At 40.1% G+C, this 25,380-nt stretch overlaps 1 protein-coding gene across 3 annotated transcripts; it reads left to right on the top strand.

Annotated features, from left to right (window-relative positions):
* Nucleotides 1-11,294: 11,294 nt before the first annotated feature.
* Nucleotides 11,295-12,870, top strand: BEX3 (brain expressed X-linked 3). Of its 3 annotated transcripts, none has more exons than XM_030306558.2 (3): nucleotides 11,295-11,446; nucleotides 11,834-11,918; nucleotides 12,274-12,870. In XM_030306558.2, the coding sequence occupies exon 3, from the start codon at nucleotides 12,298-12,300 to the stop codon at nucleotides 12,652-12,654; it is 357 nt and encodes a 118-aa protein (XP_030162418.1). In that variant the 5' UTR covers nucleotides 11,295-11,446; nucleotides 11,834-11,918; nucleotides 12,274-12,297; the 3' UTR covers nucleotides 12,655-12,870. The 3 variants fall into 3 exon arrangements, with proteins under 3 accessions (XP_030162418.1, XP_030162420.1, XP_030162419.1); XM_030306560.2 differs by having other exon boundaries at nucleotides 11,296-11,446; nucleotides 12,316-12,870; XM_030306559.2 differs by lacking the exon at nucleotides 11,295-11,446 and adding an exon at nucleotides 11,598-11,673.
* The last annotated feature ends 12,510 nt before the right edge of the window (nucleotides 12,871-25,380 follow it).

Raw genomic sequence — 25,380 nt, 5'->3', positions numbered from 1 at the left:
ACACAGACAGGCAAATACAGAGAATTATAATTTGTTGGCACAAAATCCATGAACAGAAACTTCTTCAGGAAACCAGTACTGAGGTAGGAAAACCTAAACTAAAGTCAACAAATTGCCAGAAGTTCAATGTGGACATGTCCAGAGAGGCCTAGTCTTAGGGGGTGCTTCCACACTTTTATGAGTTTTACCTCCAGAAGCCCTGGGAGGTTCTCACAGTGAAGACTCTAGAATATCCTCTTGTGCTTCTGGCAAAGGGAGAGGAAAAGTAGCTGGTTTTTTTTTAATTTTTTAATTTTTGATATTTATTTATTTTGAGAGAGAGAGAGAAAGAGTGTGAGCAGGCAAGGGGCCTAGAGAGGAAGACATAGAATCCAAAGCAGGCTTCAGGCCCTGAGCTGTCAGCACAGAGCTTGATGTGGGGCTTGCACTCATGAACCACGAGATCATGACATGAGCTGAAGTCGGATGCTTAACCGACTAAGCCACCCCGGAGCTCCAAAAGGTAGCTGTTTTTAAAACATGTGGAGCATTCTAGTCTTTGTAAGAAGGCTTTCCCTCAAGAGAAACTGTTTCACCAAGCCTAACCTACTAGAATTCTAACCTACTAGAATTTTATCAGAGCCCAGCTGACATGGAGGAAGGGAAATATTCAAATCCAATCCCCTCTACCCATCCTGTCTCACCTAAGTAAAGGTGGGGTAGGCAACTGAGAAGCACTTGTGAAGGCCGCAGCCCTGACCATACGCAGATGTTAGGCTTATCTAATTTCCAGTTGATTAATGTATTCTTTTTCAATAATGCCTTTGGGCATCAATTACTATGTAGACTAATTGAATCAAATTGGGTTCCTTTGAAGGAAGAGTTCCAAAGGTCAGTGTTTGATATTTGTTCCAATCCAAGGAGGAATACTCTTCCCAACCATGTCCTTCTGTGGCTCTTTAAAACAATATAGCCAGGCCACAAGTAACTGGTATCTTCATCGAATATATTAATCACTTCCCAAATGCCTCCGCCATAACCATCACTGTTTTTAGAGCACTCGTGGCTTGAATCTCTCCATGCTCTGTTCAAAATTAAGTAAGTTTCATCAGGAAAATGTTAGAACCTATAAGCTTTATGATTTTTTCTCTTCCCAGGCAAAATCTCTGCACCTGGACTCTGGATCTGGGAGTGAGGACAATGGCATTCTTCTTTCAGAATGACACTTCTGCTTTAGGAGCTAATGTCTCAGTGGAGATAGAAAGGAAACAGCAGCCTGAGGTTCTCTCAGCAGCCTGAGGCTTTCTTTTCATAGTGTGAAACCATACCTTGAGCCAAGCCAAAAGCAAATACAGCACCTGTATTCTCAATCGTGTCACACCCACGGGACAACCCCCATTCCATCAGTGAGGGCTGGTTGGAAGGAGAGAGAACTCCCCTCTCAACTGCACTCACCTGGAGATTCTCACAGTGAACACTCTAGAATATCCCCTTTTTATAATTTTCACCAGTTTCACTGGAGAGTAGGTCACCAGAGCTCTTCATGCTGTCATGCCAGAAACTGACCTTCTACACATTGCTTCTTCCTGGAAAACTTCCCTGGGAACTGGATTAAGTCCTCATACTCAGGGCTCCAACTGCCCCTTCAGTACTTACTACACTCTTCCTCTGGCTTCCTCCCATTAAATCATGAACTCCAAAAGAATATAAAGGCTATATCTACTGTGTTCTCTTTTATATCTCCAGGGCCTTGCCTAGCACATAGTAGATGCTCAATAAATTATGGTTGCACTGGGGTGCCTGGGTGGCTCAGTTGGTTAATTGTCCAACTCTTTATCTTGGCTCAGGTCATGATCTCATGGTTGGTGAGTTTGAGCCCTGTGTCCAGCCCCACGATGGCAGTGCAGAGCCTGCTTGGGATTCTCTGTCTGGATCTCTCTCTGCCCCTCCCTTGCTCACTATCTCACTCTTTCTCAAAATAAATAAATAAATAAATATTTTTAAAATGATGGTTGAACTGAAAGTATAGGTCTTATATTTTTAAAGTTTTACTTTTAAAAGTTTATTTATTTTGAGAGAGAAAAAGAGTGCTTGTGTGCGCAAGCAGGGAAGGGACAGAAAGGGAGAGAGAGAGAGAATCCCAAGCAGTCTCCACACTGTCAGCATGGAGCCTGAAGTGGTGCTTGAACTCCCAGAACTGCGAGATCATGACCTGAGCCAAAATCAAGAATAGGATGCTCAACCATTGGAAGCCACCCAGATGCCCCTTGTTCTTATATTTTTCTTACGTGGAAAGTGCTAAGTCCCGGGAATCAGTACTCCTAAATATGGTACTGAGATTGAGACATGAAATGGGCAGGCAGTGTCTAGCATAGAAAAAGGCTCAAACAATAGACGGATAAAAGAATGAATGAGATATAGATTTGGGATTTATTAGTAAATGAAACTTAGTAGAGGTTAACAGCATGGATTTAGGAAATAGGCTATATGAATTTGAATTCCTTCTCTATTATTTCTTATCTGTTGTTTAGCCTTGCTGTCCTGAATTCCCTTATTTATAAAATGGAGGATAGTATTAGCACCTACCTCATAGGATTTGGGGGAGAATAAAATAATGAATATATATATATACACACACACACACACACACACACACAACAATGTCTGGCATATATCAACATTTATAGAAGTACTGTTTATTTTCACCACTATGTATGTTTGAGAAAACTAGGATAATTCTATACATGCTATTTCTAAACCTAAATTTAAAAGAAAAATAATTAATGATATTTTATTCTACTCATAAAAAGGTTACATTTTCCTTGAAGATAATTTAGAAGATAGGAGTAATCAACACCTGATGACCAGCATCAGAAATACACCTTTAATCTCAAAGACGAGGACAACTAAATGGTTGGGGATGAGGGAGGAGTAGAGGCACCAAGTCGCTAGGCATAGGTTTCTAAGTATAAAATATAGTACAAGAAAGATACTGTCATGCTACTAATTCTTGAGTGTCAGATTCATGATGGGAAGTGTAGCCCCTGACTCAGGAGCTAGGGTACGGGTACAAAGGAGGGAGGAGAAAGGGAGGTAAGAAGAGGGTGTGCCTGCATGTGTGTGATAAAGAGAGAGTTTACTCTTTAATTAGAGATATATAAAAAATCAACTACCAACACATAAAAATTACCAGTTTTACTAGTCTTTAAAAATAATTTCTTGCTTATTCTCATATCTACCTAACTTATTATAGAATATTTGGAAAATGTGGATAATCATAAATTAGAATATTTAGGACTTTGGCTTCTCACCCATCACCACAAAAGCCAAAAGCAATTATAAATAAAATATTAGTATATTTCCTTTGATTTTATATACATTAGGTATAAACCTGTAAGATATGTGATATGTGTGTATGTGATTTTGTGTGTGTGTGTGTGTGTGTGTGTGTGTGTAGAAACAAATAGTATTAGCCAAGAAATCATAGGTGGCTCTATTTCTAGTTCTGCCACTATTCTCTTTGGTAAACCAAGGCAAGCCTCTTAATTTTTCTGTATCTCAGTTTCCCAATTTCTAAAATAGGCTCTTGGATGAAAATAATTCTAAAGTTGTTACAGTTTTGACAATACATAATTTGTGAAAGCTTAGGACTGCTAGTGATACTGTAAATCATACTCTGTAATTCCAAAATTGGGCAAAGGCATAGAAGACATGACTATAAAATCCAATGTTCTATAAGTCTGCTAATCCATTCTTTTGGCCTTACAGTTTATTTAATTCTATTTCCAATCCTTTCTGATGACATTGTACATCAGTACCTAATTGGTACACAGGTGAATAATTGTGGACAAACATCCTAAACTTTTTTTCTTGTAAAAATTAATTTCTTTTTTTTTTTCAACGTTTATTTATTTTTTGGGACAGAGAGAGACAGAGCATGAACGGGGGAGGGGCAGAGAGAGAGGGAGACACAGAATCGGAAACAGGCTCCAGGCTCCGAGCCATCAGCCCAGAGCCTGACGCGGGGCTCGAACCCACGGACCGCGAGATCGTGACCTGGCTGAAGTCGGACGCTTAACCGACTGCGCCACCCAGGCGCCCCAATGTAAAAATTAATTTCTTAGAAATCCTTAAGACAGGAAAAACATGGGTGGAACAAGGTGTGGAAATTCCATTTTAGGTCCTACACAAAACTTATTTTGTACTTAATAATTGTAATCAAACAAGTGTCACTTAACACATTGACTGCCTTGTCTAGCTGGAGGGTAAGAAAGGGATTGTAAGAGCCACATATCAGTAAGGTATGTGATGGTTTTAGAACATGGCTACAGATTATTTGGCATCCCTCCTATCAAAAGTTGGAATATATAGTCCCTCCTCTTGAATCTGACAAGAGGATTTATGATTGTTTTGACCAGTGGAGTACAGAATTTGATCCTATGTGACTTCCAAGATTAGGTCATAAAAGGCCATATAGCTTCCACCTTGTTTACAGGGAAGATTTGCTTTAAAAGCCCTGAGATGGCCATGTTGGATAGGCTGTATGTGGAAACTTTGGTTGACAGTCCCACTTGAACCTGTCCTTAAGCCATCTCAGTCTCAGCTGTTCCAGGATCCAGCTGTTCGAGTCATCTACAGCCTTTCAAGTTACCCTCAGCCAAGCCATCCTAGTTGAGGCCACAGACGTCCTAAAGCAGAGTAGTCCCTGATATGTATTTTCTGAACTTCTGACTCACAGTATCTGTGAGCATAAACATCAGTTATGGTTTACACCAGTGAATGTTGGGGAAGTTGTTACCTATCAATAGCAAATTGGAAGAGATACGTGTCATGCTGCACATGATAGCCACAGGCACACAATAGTAAAGAAGCCAATGTGTTATTCAAGTCAGCCAAATGGAATTGGGCAAGTGTGAGAAAAGGTGATAAAATAAATGCAGAGTTTTAACTTAGCAGTTCATTTGGTGGGGGGAGGGGGTGGGAATTCATGTAAATTTTTGTATTTCTCGTATCTCATGGGAAAAAAAAAAAAGAATTTTTTTTCTCCAGTTTAACCAGATTCCTGCTCAGCTGGCTTCACTTACCTGTGACCATATGAGTTACAACCCCTGAACCAAAAGCGTCTACTGGGCACTATGACCTTGATAGGTGCTAAAATTGTATCATGAGCAGAATTTACATAGGACTATCAACAGTAAGGGAAGGTAAATTCACCTCATGAACATTGATGTATAAGTTTCCTGATACTCCTCTAAGTTCATCCACAAGTCTAGGGGAAAGTAGGAATGATGCTAGCTGAAGTCTGAAACTAGAAGGGTCAAGGGAATTCTCCTGGCCCACACATAGTCCAGTTCAATTAATCAGTTTAGGAAACTATTTGGGACATAACTTATTTTCCACCAGAGTCTTAAACAAGAGGAGTGAGTGGCCATGGGTCTTTGGTATTTCAAGATATCATCTGCAGTCTCTGAAATAAAAAGAATAATATAACTCAGCTGTCTAATAGATAATGATGTTCTGTATATTTGTTGCTTTCACATTCAGACATCTCAGCCTTAAAGCTTTATTATTTCAGATTAGATCTCTTGAATGGAATACATTACCTATCAAATGTTCCAAATTCTTACAGTAGCACCCTTAAAATTTCATCAGGTCCATTCTAAATCCTTCAAAGTTATTGGCATCAAAGTTATAATGGCCATAACTTATAGAGATGTTAGAAATAGAGTAGGCATAATTTCCCATATTTTTAATACTTAATTCAATTTAATAAGTGCTTAAATTTATTTATTTAAAAAATTTTTTAATGTTTATTTATTTTTGAGAGAGAGAGAGAGAAAGACAGAGCATGAGCTGGGGAGGGGAAGAGAATCTGAAGCAGGCTCCAGGCTCTGAGCTGTCAGCACAGAGACTGATGCAGGGCTCAAACTCACAAATCACGAGATCATGACCTGAACCAAAGTAGGACGATTAACCCACTGAGCCATCCAGGCACCCCAATAAGTGCTTAAATTTAGAGAAAATGAGAAAACTACAATAAGATTGCAGCAATGAAGCATCAGGAAGATAGAACTATTCTAGGCTGGAACAGAGATACCCATACCCACAGAGTCCACCAGGTCTCAGACTACCATCTCCCAAGTGTGGAATTCACCCAGGAGAGAACAATAGGATACTAACTACAATCCAACTGGGTGCATTTCCAGCCAAATACATGTGAGCTGTATCATGGCAACATGCAAAAAGATTTCAGCAAAGAGTTTTCTCTGATGGGATACTAATCAAATATCTCCACAATTTGATTAAAGGAAAACTATTTAAGGCAAAATCACACAACAAGGTTTGTTCCCCCCAATAGCTGTCTCAATCGTGCTCTGTCAAGCCCCTCCCCTCTTTCTACTGGGCAATGGGCTTTTTTAACTACATCTTAATCCTGTTCCCCAACTTCTTAGTCACTTTTACTTACTAAAATAGTCTCAGTTAGACTGTTAAAAATTTGGGGTGTATGGGTGGCTCGGTTGGTTAAGCGTCCAACTTCGGTTTATGTCACGATCTCATTCTTTGTGAGTTCCAGCCCTGTGTCAGGTTCTCTGCTGACAGCTCAGAGCCTGGAGCCTACTTCAGATTCTGTCTCCCTCTCTCTCTTCCCCTCCCCCACTCGCACTCTGTCTCTTGCTGTCTCAAAAATAAACAAACATTATATATTTTTTTTTAAATTTGGCTCTAAGTATTTTAAAATACCAATCTCAGTTTTAATTCAGAATCCGTCTCATCCCTGTAGGAGATATATATATATATATATATATATATATATATATATATATATCTTCTATATCTATCTACAGTTATATCTGTAGATATAGAGATTGATTGATTGATTACAAGTTCTTGGCTCCAACGATTATGGAGGCTGTGAAGTCCCACAGTGTGCTGTCTGTAACCTGGAGAGCCAGGAAAGCCAATAGTGTAGTTCAAAGGCCTGAGATCTGGAGAGCTGAGGTGTAGATACCAGTCTGAATTAGAAGTCCTCAGAACCAGGAATACCAAGGGCAGAAGATCAGTGTCACAGCTCAAGCATTCAGATAGACAACAAATTCAATCTTCCTCTTCCTTTCTGTTCTATTCAGGCTCTCAGTGGATTGGCTGGTCCTCACCCACATTGGGGAGGGCCACCTGCTTTACTCAGTTCACCAGTTCAATTACAAACCTCTTCCAGAAACACCCTCACAGACATGCCCAGAAATAATGTTTAACCAGGTATATGGACATCCTGTGGCTTAGTCATGACACATAAAATTAACCATCACCACCCTCCCTCCTTCCTTGTGTTTACTCAGATGAGTTGAGTTTGAAGGATGGGGATACAAAGACAACTCTTTATCTGGCTACCTAGTTAGTAAGACTGCTGTCCCTATGTGATTAATCATCACTGAGGTTCAAGGTTTTTTTCTTAAGTTTGTTTATTTTGAGAGAGAGAGAGAGAGAGAGAGAGAGAGAGAGAGAGAACACAGGTGCACAAGCAGTGAGGGATGGGTAGAGAGAGGGAGACAGAATCCCAAGCAGGCTCTGCACTGTCAGCACAATGAACTGGGGCTTGAACTCATTAACTGTGAGATCATGACCTGAGCCGAAATCAAGAGTCTGACGATTAAGTGACTGAGTCACCCCAGTGCCCCTCAAGTTTAATTTCTATAGAGCCTTATGATGAGGACTCACACCCAAGCAGCTTCCTTAGGTTTTGTTGGCACCTTGGAAGACTGGGACATACCTTGCATGTGACTCCTAGTTGATGACCCTGGAAAGGCATTACTGTGATTCATAGGTCTCTGCCCTGCTCTGTAACAGTTTATGGTAACCCTGTATCTAAATAATTCCCTTCCCTAGTTCCAATCCCAGAGCCTGTAGGCATGATAGGATTTATTTCTCATGCCTCTCCAGAATTGAGAAGTTAGGTAGGGGGTCAATCCTAGCTCTTTTTCTACCTGGCAATACCACCACATCATCTTTCCAAAATGTTATTTCCAGTATCCTTGTAGCTTGTAGGTAGCTCAAAATCCCAGTGGTAAAGCAGAGGAATGAGAAATAAACCTTACCATCTTGTAGATATCCCTAAACTTTATGTGCAATTCTTTTGGGATTCCATTCCCTTACCATTTACCATAATCACAGGAGATAAGGAGAGGGGATAGGTTCTTTCCACAAACATTGCACTTCCCAAAATGTGAACCCAGTCTCCTGTTTCCCAGCACAATACTACCTTTCTATTATTTCAGGGTAAGAGCGATAAAACTAGTTCATTCTCCCTCTGTCCTTGAGGGCACATGAGTCTCTAACTAAGACTCTTGTGTCCTTCTAACTCAGCCTTGGGAAATTTTAAATTTTGTTCTCAGCAGGCTGTTAGCTATCTTCAAATTCTAAGACAATTCCAAGGACAAGAAAAGATCTCAATCAACACCTCACAACATGTTAGTAAAGATAACATCATTTCCAGGACATTTTTCACCTATCTTTAAAACATCAGTTCATTATGGGGCGCTGGGTGGCTCAGTCGGTTAAGGGTTAAGCGTCTGACTCTTGATTTTGGCTCAGGTCATGATCTCATGGTTTAGGAGTTCGAGCCCTGCATCAGGCTCTGCACTGTCACTGCTTGGGATTCTCTCTCTCTCTCTCCCTCCCTTCCTATCCCTCCCCACCAAAATAAATAAATAAACTTAAAAAAAAGCATTGTTTAAAAAAAATCACTTCATTATAACCAATCTCCCATGTAGCTTAATATCTGATCTGGAAAAATACATAAATGTATATTTTCATCTAAGAAAATTTGGTAGTTTCAAACAAAAGGCATTCAAGATGGATCAAAAAGACAACAGCACAGCATTTAGCCACTGAGATAAATAAAAATCCTCTTTTTAAACTTTATTGTCAATAGTTATTTCAAGGAATTCATTCTAGGTAATTCCTAATTTTCATAAAAGCTTTTTTGTATTGCTCTAAATACAGTCCCCTGAATGAAAAACAACTACTTAGCCTCAGTAGTGGATGCATTCAGTCAGCAAATATTCACTAATCACCTACTTTGTACAAGGAACCCTATAAGCCATTGGGTATGCAAAGTAGAATAAAGCAAGACATGTTTTGGGCCCTCGTGGATTTTAAAGACAAGTGGATTTAGCTAAGGAAAGAATTATGCTCTGCCTACTCTTCAAATCTTGTTAGAAACTATCTAATAATGGTTTAAAAAAAAGGCAAGTTTTATTGAAGATTTATTAGGCTCTGTGTAAGTACTTGATATATGTGATTTACTTCCAACAATCCCTGTTTCACAGAGGAAGCACCGAGACCTTAATAAGTAACTGATCAAAAGTCACACTTCAAGTAAGTAGCAAATATGATTTACCACACAGCTCATGTTTTCAATCAGCATCAATTCAGCCAATGTCGTTAATAGACCTATCTGTATGAAGAGTTATGAACTGTTAAACAGAATCCAGGAATCACTAGCATTCCTTTAAAAGACATTTTTGGGTGTGATTATGTAATTTAAGCTTTTGGAACTTGTTAAAAAGAAAACCACAAGCCACAAATGGCATCACTTAGATTAAGGCCCCAAGTCAGTAAACCAAGAATTAATACCTAACCTAACTGCAGTTTTGACTCCCTAGGAATGTAACCTTTAACCAGTCTGTCAGGAATTTTCTGGTGAGTACCAATAAGGTAATCCATCACATGGACCCTCTTCATCCTCCCAAAGTAAAATCAGGTAATCCACGTACTAAGACCCTTTTGTCTCCAAATGAAGGTGGCTTCAAGTAAAATAATCCTCTTTTCTGTTTAGGACTTCCCCATCCTGCCCTCAAAAACCTTTCTTTTCCTGTAGCCTATTGGAGCTCCCCTCTGTTTGCTAGCTGAGATGCTTCTTAATTATTTAATAAAACCAATTAAATCTTCAAATGTACTTGGTTGAATTTTGTTTTTCAACAAGCTATATATAAAAATATCTCCAAAAGTACATATGTGTAATTGTATATATCTCTAAAACCTCAAACTATGTATGCACTAGGCATATACTCTTCCTTTATTCAATATCCCAACTAGCTTAGCAGGCTAGGAGATTACATAGGAGTTTGGAACCAAAACCAGAGGCAGTAAGCATTTGTCTGACCTGTCTTGCCTCAATGCACATAACTTTGGTTCCTTTATCAGAATTAACACCTACTAAATATTTTTTATAATAAATGCAGCTTTCCTAAAGATATCTGCTTTCTAACTGTGATAAAATTTATTTAGTTACTTCAAGGTAGAGAAAGGAACATTTACACTCAAGGTGAGTTTCAGTCTAAAGTTTAGTTGCTTCACATACCCTCTGTTTATTTCTAATATTTTTTGAAACACTTACACCAAAAGGCAGATGGCTTTGGAAGTAGTTTCTGCAAATTGTATACTACTGATTATTCTAAGGAGATATTTGTAGGGATGGTTTGGAAAGTTTGTAAAGAAAAGAAAGGAGTTAAAAGGCTTCTTTTCTCCAAAGACTATGGTATCAAAAACGTCACAAATTTACATTAAATGACCAATATCTGACAACTGGACTTCTCCCTAAATATTTACAGATCATTTTGAAAATACCAACTGATGCCACTTTTTTCAAAGTAAAAATTTGAAACAAGGTAGTATGTTTCAAAGCGGATGTTAATGTTGTATGGAACGCAGATAAAATATTTTGTGTGATACAGGTGAATATAATGAATGGGGCTTTTTCATTCTGCACGATGAAGCCTTTTTTTTTCCAAAACGGAAATCTTACAATTTTAATTTTTTTGTGGTATGCTGACTTTTTACAAATGGAAATAAAGAGAAATTCTCCCGAAGAATTCACTCTTTGCCTCTGTTTCTGACAAGTCCTTGCTCCCTCCCCACCCCAGCCCACTTTCTAAATTTCCTGGAAAGGTGTGAATTCAGGGGGCGCGGTGGCCCCCGGCGGAGTTGCAACTGCTGGGATGCATGTGGGGGGGGGAAGTGGGGGCGTGGTCAGTGACGGGAAGGGAACAGGCCGAAAGGGCATAAATCCTGGCCAAGTCGGGAGTGGGAAGGGCGAGAGTGTTGCAGACCCGCCAGGGTAACCTGAGAATGGTTGACTCCAACCGCTGGAAAATGAGGCACTAGTGGGCCTTCAGATTGGAGAGGACCAAGCTGAGCGAAGGAAGGTGCGCGCTGGGGCTCTGCGCAGAAGCAGACGGAGGGGATTGCGTGTGCGTGTGCACTCGGCGAGGGGTGGGGGCGGGCACTCCCGCCGCACTAGCCGCCGGAGTTGGGGGGGGGGTAGCTCATAGGTGACGCGGGGCCCTCACGTGACCTGGAGCTGCAGAGCGACGCAGACTTCGGTGCAGCCGTCACTCCCATCTGGGTACCAGCTCCCTGCTGCCCTGCGCCGGACTGGCTGGCACTGGGCCCAAGGAAAGCGGAGCAGGTGAGGGCTCCAGGGCCCGCGCGCTAACGCCAGGGCGACAAACAGCAGGCCTACCCTCAGGAGGCGTAAAGGATCAGCGCAGCGGGTCCCGGCCAGGTTTCTCCACAACCAGCATTCTTGGGAACATCAGTAGTGGCCCCCTGGGGTGGGGGTGCTGGAGCGGCCGGGAGGGCAGCCAAGCCACTAAGAGTGATGGGAAATCACCTCCGAGTTCGTACAGGAAAATGGTGAACCTCTGAGGCGGGCTGGGGGAGGCTAGGGGTTGGGGCTGGAGATGCGGATGGGGGGTGGCCAGGCGGTCCGGGACCCTGAAGGGACCAGGTGGTGGCTGGTCGGCGCCAAACGCTTCGCCACAGTCCAGGATCCCTCCACCCCGGCCCTCTGCAGGTCTGAGGGTCTAGGTGTCAAGTGTCGCGGCGGCGCACGCACGGCGAGAATCGGGTGAAAGAGGAGACTGCAAGGATAGGCCCAGGTCGGTGCGGGGGGACAGCGTGGGGGGCGGGTGCAGAGCCCAGTTTGAGATCCCCTCCCAATTCCCCCATCCCTGTCCCCTGTCCTCCATTTGGTGCCTGCGGAGCTCGGGGAAAGAATCCTGGAAAGGAAAAATGGTGGGCTTTAGGGGAGGGAGGAGAAAGGAGAGAGCTGGAGGGAGAGGCTCTATTGGAGGCCCCTAGAGGACGCCTGAAGCTCCTAAGGTGGGGGAAATTAACAAAAACAAAACCAAAACAAAACAAAAAACCCCTTTGCTATCAGAGCTCTGAATCCTGCTGGTCAGTACACCAAGCATTCAGTCTCTCTCCTTGCCTTTGTTTTACTTGTGTTCAAAGAAAAACAACCAGGAAAAAAATCTCATGGCAAATATCCACCAGGAAAACCAAGAAATGGAGCAGCCCATGCAGAATGGAGAGGAAGACCGCCCTTTGGGAGGGGGCGAAGGCCACCAACCTGCAGGAAATAATAGACGGGGACAGGCTCGCCGACTTGCTCCTAATTTTCGATGGGCCATACCCAATAGGCAGGTCAATGATGGGATGGGTGGAGATGGAGATGATATGGAAATGTTCATGGAGGAGATGAGAGAAATCAGGAGAAAACTTAGGGAGCTGCAGTTGAGGAATTGTCTGCGTATCCTGATGGGGGAGCTCTCTAATCACCATGACCATCATGATGAATTTGCCTTATGCCTTGACTCCTGCCATTTTCCATGAGATTAATACTGTGATTCACACTGTTTTCTTCTTGCATTTCCTGATAACACCTTTACTGATCCGTTTGCTGTGAACCTTACGTAATTTCCATGTGTCAGGTGGGTTCTGTGTTACCAGATTACAATTGGAAATTGCCTTGGCACCCAGTCTAAGTTTCTGTCAACAGTAGAGTCACCCATTTGCATGGAAAAGTATAAAGTAATAAAGCAATTAAAAGCAATCTATACATTCATTATTGTCTCATTTAAAAGCATATGTATATATTATATGACCCCCCCCCCGTACAAAAAACAGAATCAGATGTCCCATGGTGTTAATTGGGTCACATTTCTCTGTAGTTGGTAATATGTGACTTTTTTCCTTTTATTACCTGGAGTTTTAGAAGTGTGAAAACAGTTTTTCAATAAGTCTGAATGTAGTACAGGTATGTAATACTGGTTCAACAAACCTTAAAGTAAACTCTTAAGTATTTTCCAGTTTTACGTGAAAGTATAAAGCCTCTCTTTATTACAGATGTATTCCTTTAAAGAGTCAGTTTTGTCTTCTGTGGAATGGGGAATAATGCTTGGCTTACAGGGCTTTTGAGTGGAATAGATGAGGTGTGAAACTTGGGCTGCTCCTGTGGAACTCGATCTGGTACTTGGGAAGGATAAAGGGAGTTTTCACCTATGCTCACAAGTCCAGAGGGCAAAATAGGTGGCTTCCACCTTGTCATTCCTCTGATATTTGCAATACTGTCTCCCCTGATCACTGCCATTCCTGTTGGGTTATACTTTCCTTCCTGCTGGGTCCTGATTCTGTTTCTGTTGCTGATGTGTGTCCTCAAGGTAACAGAATCCCACTGATTTCTCTCAGTCCCCAGTGTGCTGCTAATCCCTGCCCTCTTGACTCCTATAAAGTCTGGAGAATGTCTTTCTCCCCACTTTAAAGTTATATTTATCCAAGTGAGTACGATTCAATGGTTCATGGTCTTTTGTTGGTTCTTAACAAAATAGCCCTTTTTGGTATTATTTTCATGATCTTCTTCTTCCAAGGACTCAGACATGAATAAACTAGGGCTTACCTCAGGAGACTATTTAGATGTCTCACCACAGTGTGTCCAGAATTGCACTGCTTCAAACCTCCAAAACAGATCAAAAGCTTGTTTTGCCTGTGTTTCTACCCTTCGTGGGGATTTTCTCAAAAGAGAGCCTGGGAAGGCCAACTCAACCAGTTTAACAGACTTACCCGCAAGACCTCTAAATCACATTAGGGGGACACATTTTAAACCTAAAACACACTTCCTTTTATATCCCTTCCACCCTGGAAAAATGAAATTGCTTTGTAAATTCTTAAAAACTATATTAAATATTTGGCATATTTTTTACGTGAGTGTATGCCCTTGTGACTAATTTTGTCTTAATCATCTTGGAGCTTAGTTTCTAGTGTAGTGCCTGACATAGTAGATATCAATTAGTAATCATTTTCATTGGTTAATTAACTATAATGGAGTTAGGAACCCGCTTAATATTGTTCCTGTCCTTAATTAAATGTCCTAAGGCAAGTAACTGTTTATTTGGAAACTATTTTAATTTCCAAAGGAACATGGCAAGTCTCTAACCCAAAATCTAATTTTTTTTTAGACCTGGAATGTAATCAGTGCTTATGTAAACACAGATCCCTTATTTGCATCATAATTACCTAGGGAAAATGTTAAAAATGGTGACACTTGCATACTCTTCCACTTTTAACCCCCTTCCCCTTATCATCTCTTGAATCACCTGATCAGGAACTACTGTTGTGACAGTTCCTGAGGTGATTCTGATGCATCTGAGTTATGACAACATAGGCATAATGGTAATTACACCTTTTACAGTATCATCTCAATTACCTTGCTTATTTGATAATACAATAAAGATGCCTTTCCAAAATATAGTATTTCTAAAATTAGATTGCATTAAAACATCAATATATATTTATAAACCAATACTGCTTTTTATCTTTCCAAATATCTTATAAGCTAAGCATTATCATGAATCTATTATTAATAATTATGTAATAATTATTAATTAAATAAGTTAGGCATTATCATTTCTATGCAAGCCTGTACCCTTTTACACCAATGATTTGTTTTAATCACCCTGGAGCTCAGTTTCTAGTCAGTACCTGGTACAGTAAATATTCAATAACAATCATTTATGCTTTGTTAATATTAATATTAAATTTCTTAACAACTGTAATTTACCTAAAATAATATGTAGCGACAATTAGTTGGGTCTTTGTGGGTGATTTACTTATTTATTTATTTATTTATTTATTTATCTTTTTACCATTTATTTATTATGAGAGACAGAGACAGAGCATGAGCATGGGAGGGGCACAAGAGAGGAGGAGACACAGAATCTGAACGCAGGCTCCAGGGCTCTGAGCTGTTAGCACAGAGCTGGACATGGGCTGAACTCACAAACCGGTAGACCTGACCTGAGCCAAGTTGGATGCCTAACCAACTGAGCCACCCAGGCCCCTTGTGGGTGGTTTATTCCTTTACACCTCACGTTTTAAAAGTTTCTGTGTGGAACATTTAAAACTGTAATACTTCCATAATTATTTTTGTAATACAAGGTTATTACACATATTTGGGTTATGCAGATAAATATAAGGAAGAATTATAAACAAAACCCATAAGTTAATTGTCCAAAGAAAATACTTGTATTTTTTTTTTTTTTTTTTTTTTTTTTTTTTTTTTTTTTTTTTTTTTTTTTACTATTATAGTCATGATAAGGCCCGGCTCAGCTTCTTAGGAGGAATCTTCCTTTTCAAAACCCTCCAATGAACACATTTAGTTTTGTTATTTTATTTTAATCTCCTCTCACAAAACTAATTGGATCAATTTGAACAACTTTCAATTAGCTCCTGTTTTTTAAAACTGTGAAAATAAGTCTCGTGTTTTCCTAAGGTCAATTCTCAGTTGGCAGATTGGGACCATTAAGTGAATCATTTATAAAACTGCAGAATTATTTTTTTGAACTTAAAAGTCTCATAAGTAGAAAAAGGACAGATTGCATGAATGAAATGGACAAATACCATGTCTTTTCTGTCACCTTTCCTGACATCACAGACATCATGTAATAAACATGCTGATTTTGATTAGAAATACTCCATTTTAAAATTGTCAAGCAGATTGCACGTAATGTAGTTGCTATCTCATGTGTGATCAGTTGTCAAGCTTCTAGTGATGATCAATCTACATAGCAATATGTATAGCTCCCTATCATTCAATTATTTCCTGTTTAGAGATTTACTCTTAGAAGCTGACAGAAAATATTTTTTATTTAGTGAATTTCATATGAAGAGAGAAATTCTCAGATATATGACAATTAAAAATAATCATTTTCGCACAAATGAAAAGAACGTTATTGTGTTTAATTGTAAATTATGCATGCTAAAGTGGCATTTGTTGTTGCTTTGGAACAGAAGAAAAAATGTATAAGAAAAAAATTTAGGGGCGCCTGGGTGGCGCAGTCAGTTAAGCGTCCACTTCAGCCATGTCACGATCTCCGCGTCCGTGAGTTTCGAGCCCCGCGTCAGGCTCTGGGCTGATGGCTCGGAGCCTGGAGCCTGTTTTCCGATTCTGTTCTCCCTCTCTCTCTGCCCCTCCCCCGTTCATGCTCTGTCTCTCTCTGTCCCAAAAATAAAAAAAAATAAATCCTACGTTGAAAACAAATATTTAAAAAAGGAAAAAAATTTTAGATGGAAGGAGTTGAGTGGGGGCCCGCAGCGGGGGAGAGCGATTCTCAAGCATCTCCATGCCCAGTGTGGAGCCCCCACGCAGGGGTTAATCTCACAACTGTGAGATCATGACCTGAGCCAAAATCAAGAGTCAGATGCTCAACTGGCTGGCACCCAGGCTCCCCCTTAAGAAAAATTTTAATCTTATTTTCAACCCCTGTCTCCTTTACTGAGCTCACATGAGTATAAATTATTTTAGATTTTTTATGTATTCTCCTAATTTCATAATTACTAATTTCCTTTTATATTAAAGTTTTGATTTTTAAAAGAGGAAACAAACTAAATGTGTCAAGACAGTGAAGAACTTTATGAAACTTGTTGAAAAAACAAACAATAAATTTCAAATATACTTTGGAATTATTTAGCTGGTAATATAAACTTAGCTATTATCATGACAATGCCTCAGTTCATTTTACTCTATTCATTGGTAAAATGGAGATAATTTCCAGGGCTGCTGTGAGAACTAAAAGAGTAAAGAACATGTAAGCTGTGGTTTTAATTGTTTATGTTCATCAGCCATGCAGGATAAAAGGCCTTCAGATTCCCCTCAGTTGTTGGAAGTAGCATACACTGCCACAAGCCACTTCATTCCTATACTGTGGTGAACCAACCCCCCTGCCCCACCTGCCACATCACTACAGATTTCTCTGGACACCTAAATGTGCCAGTGTTCCATTTGTCTACTACAGAGGTTTGCATGAAGACCTTCTACCTGATTTAGAGCACTAGTTTATGTAGGTACTATTTTGGTGATTCGTGGACTATGTTATGTTTATATTTTTAGCAAAAGAGGCCTTTTTTCCAGTGTTTTTTTGTGTTTTGTGTGCAGCCAGCCCCTTTTCTCCATAATATTCAGATATTAGGGCTGAGTCTTGATTTTTATCTATTCTGATGATTTCTGTCATGTGATTAGAGGGCTTAGACCATTTCCATTTAAAGTAATCATAATATTGTTGTCCAACAACTTGGTAATCCTCCTTTCATTTTTCAGTCTTTTTTCCCCTGTGTATTTCATTTGAATTATTTCTATTGCTATGTCTTCAGTTCACTACCTTTTTTCTGCTGTAATGTCTAATATGCCATTAACCCTGTCTAACATGTATTTCATTTCAGACATTGTAATTGTTATCTCTAGGTGTTCAATTTGGGTATCTCAAATTTTTATATTCCATGTCTCTACTAAACATGTTCAGTCTTCAGCTTCTTGAATGTATGCAATGCAGTTATACTGTTTGTTTTAATGTCCTTCTCTAATGCTACCATCTTTTTCATATCTTGGTCAGTTTTTATTAATTTTTCTCCTCATGGTGGGTTAGATTTTCCTGCTTCTTTGCAGGCCTCATATTGTTGTTTGGATGCTACACATTGTTAATTTTAACTTTTGAGTGCTAGATATTTTGGGATCCCTGTAAATATATTGGTTTTTATTCTGGGACACAGTTAAGTTACATGTAAACAGTTTGATATTTTAGGTTCTTGATTTTAATCTTTGTAAGGCTGGACCATAGTAGTGTTTAGTTAGGGTTAATTGTACTCCACTAATGAGGAAAAATCCTCCTGAGTACTCTTTCTGATATCCCATGAATTATGAGGTCTTCAACTCTAGCTATTATTCCTAAACATGTGTAAACTTAAATTGTTCCCTTTAATCATTTTGTGGTGTTCTTTTCTTGGTTTGTAGTTTCCTCACAAGCATTAATGATCAGTACTCAGTACTCAGATAATTATTCATATGAGATCAGGTGTGCTCTGGGTGGTATGGCCATAGACTATTCAGATAATTATTCAAAGAGGACCCTCTTCAGGTCATCAAAATTCTTTCTCTGTGAGCTCTTTTTTTTTTTTTTTTTTTTTTTTTTTTTGGTACTCTTACCTGAAAACTCTAGTTGCCTTGGCCCCCTAGGTCCTAATTTCTTCTCCTAATCTATGGAATACCCCTGGGCTCTCCCTGGATTCTCACTCCTTGCACTGTGGCCTGAAAACTTCTCTAGGAAGTAGGCTGGAGCAATCATAAGAATAACCTCATTTCTTCCCAGTCTCTCAGGGATCATAGATCTTGTTGCTCAGTGTCCACTGACTTCAGAATAGTTGGTTCATAGATTTTTATTCAGCTTTTTAGTTATTTCAGATTGGAAGGTAATTCTAGTCTCTGTTACTCTATCCTGGTCAGGAGCAGAATGGTGTATGTTACAGATGTTGTAATCTGATCAAGTAAGTAAAGGTGTATAAATATATATGGGAATGTGCATATACAAATAGAAAAGACATAAAAGAATTCATCACTGATAGATTTTGAAAATGATTGTGTGATTTAAAACGATTTTTTTGTTATTTACTTCAATGTCTGTTATTTTAAATTTTTTTACACTTCCATCTTATTGCCACTAAAACAATTCTGAATATATATGTCATCATGTTAATGCAGATATGCAGAAAATATGGTATAATAACAATACAATACTCATAACATCTTTTTTTAAATTTTTTTTTTCAATGTTTATTTATTTTTGGGACAGAGAGAGACAGAGCATGAACAGGGGAGGGGCAGAGGGATGAGACACAGAATCAGAAACAGGCTCCAGGCTCTGAGCCATCAGCCCAGAGACCGACGCGGGGCTCGACCTCACGGACCGCGAGATCGTGACCTGGCTGAAGTCGGACGCTTAACCGACTGCGCCACCCAGGCGCCCCTCATAACTACTTTTAGTGTGCACCATATTCCAGAGTGTTCTAAGCTGTTTATAGGTGCTAATCACTTTATTCCCCCAAAGAACCTGTGAGGGCTGTACCACTAATGTCCCCTTTATATAGGAGGGAATTAAGGCACATGGAGATGAAGCAAATTCCCTGATTGTACATTTAGTAAGTTGCAAAACCTGGAGATAGCCAAACTCTTGGGCTCTAGAATCAGTGCTCTCAGCCTCTTAACAAAACAAGTAATAAATCCATTAAAATTTTCATTGAAACAACTGGAAACAGTACCTATGTTCTGAATATAATTTAAAAATTATGTGTTTTTTCTAGATATTTTAGTAGTGGCAAATCCCAATCCCATTGTTTCTCCTAAAAGGAAATATTTTCTCTCAAACTAAATAAAACTGAGCATAATAGACAAAATCAGCAATTGATGTTGGAAACCAAAAAGGAAAGCGAAGGAAAAAAAATGTAGTCTCTGGTATTAAGGACTTGAGAGGTCATCGTAGTAAATCCATCTTTTATGAAAAAGTTGAAATTAGGAGGGAGCAGAAACTCTGAAGAAGAAGTAAAAACACAGAGAAAAGCTATCCAGTAGAAAATTAACACACCTCAGTAATGGGAGAAGATAGGCATTTGCTGTATGATTATTTTATGGGAAAGAAAAAAGGCAAGCGGATTCCCTTCAATGTTTTTGATCCATACACATTTTCAAAATGAATAGGTATTATGTGGTAAATAATGTCTCCTAACTTGTTTTAAAAATAATGACTGGATTTATTTTCCTCTTTATTTATTTAACTTTTTTTTTTAATTTACTTATTTATATTCAGGTGGAGGAAGAGAGAGAGAGAGGGAGAGAATGAGAATCCCACGTTCAATGCGGGGCTCGACCTCACGAGAACCTGAGATCATGACCTGAGCGGAAATCAAGACTCAGATGCTTAACCTCAGACGCTTACCGACTGTGTCACCCAGGAACCCAGATTTATTTTCCTCTTAAGACAAACTTGAATATCTATTGGAGAAACATATACAGCAGAGGAATCCTTTACATGTTAGCAAATGATGTTTTATTTTATTAGTTTTATAAGATGTTTCTTTTTGGGCACATGTCCTTTGCAAGTTCTGTGGGAGTTATTTAAAAGATAACAAAATGTAGGTTTGGGGGATTTTCTACATAGGCAATCATCTCATCTGCAAATAGGGACAGTTTTCTTTCTCCTCTATTTCTTCTTTCCAATTGTATGCCTTTCAATTCATGTTCTTGCCTTCCTGCAATGGCTAGACCTTCCAACACTATGTTGAATAAAGAGTTAAGAGAGCAGACATTGTCTTGCTCCCTACTTAGAGAGACAGACAGCATTCAGTCTTTTACCATTGTGAGTATAGTCTTATCTGTAAGTGTCATGAGGCTACTTATGAAATGCTAAGAGGCTTGGTTGTGTTGACTGCACCAGGCTATAGCCCCAAAGGAGTTCATGTTAAGCTAAGGGAAAGTAGAGGCAACCAGAGAAATCATCCCATGTCCCCAAGTTGTACACTCAGGACTAAGAAGACCGTCACATCTCTGTCCACTAGGGAATATCCTAAGGGATTGCAGTTTTGTGTCTGGGGGTTATATGGCCTGGGTATGAGTCCCAGCCTTGCCACTTAAAATTAGCTGGTGTTGTGAACAAACCCCTGCAGCCTCCATTTACTCTTTGGTAAAGTAGGCATAAAGTGGTACCTACCTCATAGGTTTGTGGTGAGGATTAGATGATGCAAGAAGAGCATTTAACACAATCTTTGTCACACAGTATAAATAATTTTACTCTATTACTTACTTTTTACTATAAAGTTACTTACAAAACCTGTACAAAATGAGAAAACTTTTAGGAAGATCATGACCAAAAATACGCAGAGGCAGAGACAAAGAAATTTGCTGTACCTTTATGTTTTCTGCTCTTATTTAAATGGCGTGGAGATTCATGGTTCTATGAGCACAAGCCAGAATACCAAAAGGTGACGGTAATGAAATATATAATCTTCTCCCTTGTAGCATGTTCTTTGTTCTTTTCTTCTGAGAGCTGGAGATAACAAATGAGTTTGAGAATCTTTCATCTTAAAGAGGCTGCATTCCTTGAATTAAGTTGTCCGAAGTTGTTTCCAAATATGAAAGACCATGCATGATGCTAATGTGATGAGGAGCAGAAGAGAGAATTAGTTGCAACATGAAACAGTGATGGGGAATCATATCTGACCAACCACCCATTGTGATTGGACGGGTCCTTTCAAAGAGAGTGCTCTCTTCACTTTGCCAACATCAGGAGTTCATCATTTTGTGTTGGAAGAGGAGCCTCCCCACAGCCACAAGCCCTCCAGGTTGTTGTCTCCTTTCACTCAGTCTAAATTCACAGTGATGGGTGACTTGGGCCAGAGGTTTAAAGAGAGTCTAACTAGAGGAGTTCAATGTCTGGTTGGCCTGGCAGTGTGGCAGCTCATTACCTGCTTATAGTGTTCACTCTGAAAACCTCCATTATTACCCTAGCATTCAGGCCTAGTCTCAGAGTCTGGGCTTACAGTTAAGTCTTGGGTGGAGGAGATACTGTTAGTTTTCCTAGGATATTTGTTCACTGGATGATTTTTATTTATTATTTTTGAGAGAGAGACAGAGCGTGAATGGGGGAGGGGCAGTGAGAGGGGGAGACACAGAATCCGAAGCAGGATCCAGGCTCTGAGCTGTCAGCACAGAGACCAAAGGGGGACGAGGGCCTCAAACTCAGGAACCGTGAGATCATGACCTGAGCCTAAATCAAATGCTTAACCAACTGAGCCACCCAGGCACCCCAATGTTCCTAATTTTGCAATGGAATTGAGTTGTGATTCTTTTCTGCCAGCACATCAGGAGGGAAAAGAAGTACTGCAGCTTTCATCAAAAGTGCCCAGCCACTGGGGTGGCTCAGTTGGTTTGAGCATTCAGCTTCAGCTCAGGTCATGATCTGGCAGTTTGTGAGTTCAAGCCCCACATCAGGCTTGCTGCTGTCCATGCAGAGCCTGCTTCGGATCCTCTGTCCCTTTCTCTCTATCTCTCCTCTGCTCATGCTCTCTCAAAAACAAATAAGTATTAAAAAAAGTGTCCAGCCACTGCTTTTACCACATGTGTATCTCATTATGGGCTTTTACCACAAATTCTTACACTCGATCTGGGCAGTTTATGCTGGCCAGATGTGTGTGGGGGTTCCTCTTGCCCCAGGATCTTCCAGGAGAGACTTCATTCAAGGGCCCTCTTTCCATCCTCTTCCCCAACTATTCATAGGGAGCAGGGAATAATTTCTCAGAAGCCCTTTGCCCATCCCTCAATAAGGACAACTCCCCTCACTTTTCTAGGAGTCCTTAAAGTAATTCTTTTAGGATCTTAAAGGCCTTAAATTAATTCTTTTAGAAAAAAAAAACAATCTACCCCACGAATCACCTTACTCTATGACTAACTCTTTCCATGTCTCAACTGCTGGACTGAACAGAACTTGTGATTTCCACTTCTTTCCCAGAAACAGCCTTCTCCCAAAGGTGGATTCTTCCACCTCCCTGCTCTTCTGGATTGTCTCACCAGATTCAGAACAATGCTCATCAGGAAGCACCCAATGTCTTCCTGTGGTCCAGTGGGGATGGTGCAGTCACTTTCTGACTTGGGGCCTTAACCACTTTCCCTTCTAGCCTTAGTAGGCCAGTGAATACAGAAGCTGATTGGTACACTGGAAAGGAAAAGGAAGAGGGACTCATATTTTCTGAGGGTTGGATCTGCTGAGAATCAGGAATCTGGCAGAGATTTACACCACTGGCAGTGGAGGAGACAGGAGACTGTGAACTACAGGTGTGAATATATTTGAGGGGCAGCATAATGTGGAGACTATGGAGAAAAAGAAGAAAAATACATGCATGTTTCTATTTTGACTGTGAGTCCATGTCATTTCTATGTGGTAGAATGAGTGCTCTGATGGGGTTGGGGGAAGGGAATAAGACAATTACAACATTTTCATTCAATTGAGTCATGTACAACATACATGGAATTTAGGGTAAGGGAATGAAGCCACCATCCATCCCATTCCTGTGTTTTCCTGGTCCCTTATCTTACCCTCTTGTTTTAAAATAAGAGTGTTAAGAATGTTTCCTTTGAGCTCCTGAATGGGCAAGATCAAAGCCTAATACTGTGTTAGACAGGACACTGGAGCAAGAAAGACAGATCTCCAGGGGTCCCGATGCCAGACTCAAAATAGTAACTCTGTGATGTTTACCTCTCAAGGATCAGTCTCCTCACCCCTCTTAGCCTCTCTTGAAAATAGATATTTGTGTCATGTGTGCACTTCATTGCTATGTGGTAGAGTGGTGACCCGGCAAATGGAACACATGGGGACTGAGAGCTTGTGTTTCCTGATTTAGCATTCTGGTGTCAGGCACCTCCCATCTTTCTGTGACCCTCTCAGGGCACCCCATATTCCTGACTGTTGTTACATATCTCTATTATCTCAAAGCATGGGGGCAAAAGGGTAGGAAAGGGGACAAAGGGAGGGAACCCTGGAAAACCCACTGTTTTCTACTTTATTCCCCTGGAGGAACTGGGGAAAAGGAAGAAAATAATCACCAGTTTTTTCTTGTTCCACGTGGTCATGTTCCCTTCCTTTTCCCTGTAGATGGCTTCAGAGGAGCACTTGTCCATTGAATACTTGAAAGATGAGGTACTACATAGTATCAAAAGTTATTTCTGTGGGGGCGCCTGGTGGCTCAGTTGGTTAAGCATTGAACTTTTGGTTTCGGCTTAGGTCATGGTCTCCTGGTTTGTGAGTTTGAGCCCTGTGTCATGCTCTGTGCTGATGGTGCAGAGTCTGCTTGGGACTATATCTTCCTCTCTCTGCCCCTCCCCCTGCTCGCTCTCTACCTCTCTCTCAAAAATAAATAAACATTTTTAAAAAAACAATAAGCAAACAAAAAAGCTATTTCTGTGTATTTTGGACAGGACCCTGCAGTACCAGTCAGATCTTCTTGGGTCCTGGTGGCAGACTGCATTTGATTACTCTGGGATGACCTTATATTAGTGACCTCACTCTATGTGGCCTTTCCTGTCAGAGGCCTTTTCTCCCACCCAGCTAGACTGGATGTATTTTGGCCATAGAATAAAGCCATCTCCATCCAGAAAAACACTGAGTTTCTAGAAGGGAAATACATTTCCATGTAAGTCCAAGGAATAATTTTAAGTGTCATGCTTCAGGCTCACTAGTATTCTTCTTTCAATCACTATAATTCAGTTAAACAAAAATTCACTGAGTTCAAGGCTTTGTGTGGGCTCTAGAGATATTTTTTGTTACATAGTAGTATACCTTCATGGTGAGTACCAGTGGACTTTGATACCACACAGTCCTGGGTAGGGTTCTGCCTCTGCTACCTACTAGCCTTGTAACACTTGACAGCTTTCTTAACCTCTCTGTACCTTGAATTTCTGGTACATAAATGATGATAAAAACCTTAAGGGCTCTTGTGAAAATCAAATATGTCAATGTCATTGAAGTACTTAGTATGGTATCTGGCATAGAAATGCAAGCTACAATGGACCTTCACTCTTTTTATTCAGCCATCTTGATGTTGAAACTACTCTGGTTCTGGCTATACCTGGTGGTAGTGTAATCAGTGTCAACATGTTCTACCATTTCAAATGTATTCCTTAACAGCCTAAATGTCCATCAACTGATAAATGGATAAAGAAATTGTGGTTTATATACACAGTGGAATACACGTGGCAATGAGAAAGAATGAAATATGGCCTTTTGTAGCAACATGGATGGAAATGGAGAGTGTTATGCTAAGTGAAATAAGTCATACAGAGAAAGACAGATACCATATGTTTTCACTCTTATGTGGATCCTGAGAAACTTAACAGGAACCCATGGGGGAGGGGAAGGAAAAAAAAAGAGGTTAGAGATGGAGGGAGTCAAAACATAAGAGACTCTTAAAAACTGAGAACAAACTGAGGGTTGATGGGGGGGTGGGAGAGAGGGGTGGGTGGGTGATGGGTATCGAGGAGGGCACCTGTTGGGATGAGCACTGGGTGTTGTATGGAAACCAATTTGATAATAAATTTCATATTAAAAAATAAATAAAACAAAAAAAACAGCAACAACAAAAAACAAATGCATTCCTTTTATGAAGGGAAGCAAATCCTAAGCATTAATAGTTGTGTTGAAAATGCAGATTTTGATAAAGTTTATAAGAATGACTCTACTTCAGTTTGTA

Source organism: Lynx canadensis, chromosome X, assembly GCF_007474595.2.
Source record: "Lynx canadensis isolate LIC74 chromosome X, mLynCan4.pri.v2, whole genome shotgun sequence".
Classification (NCBI taxonomy): Eukaryota; Metazoa; Chordata; class Mammalia; order Carnivora; family Felidae; genus Lynx; species Lynx canadensis.
This window is presented reverse-complemented; position numbering and strand designations above follow the sequence as displayed.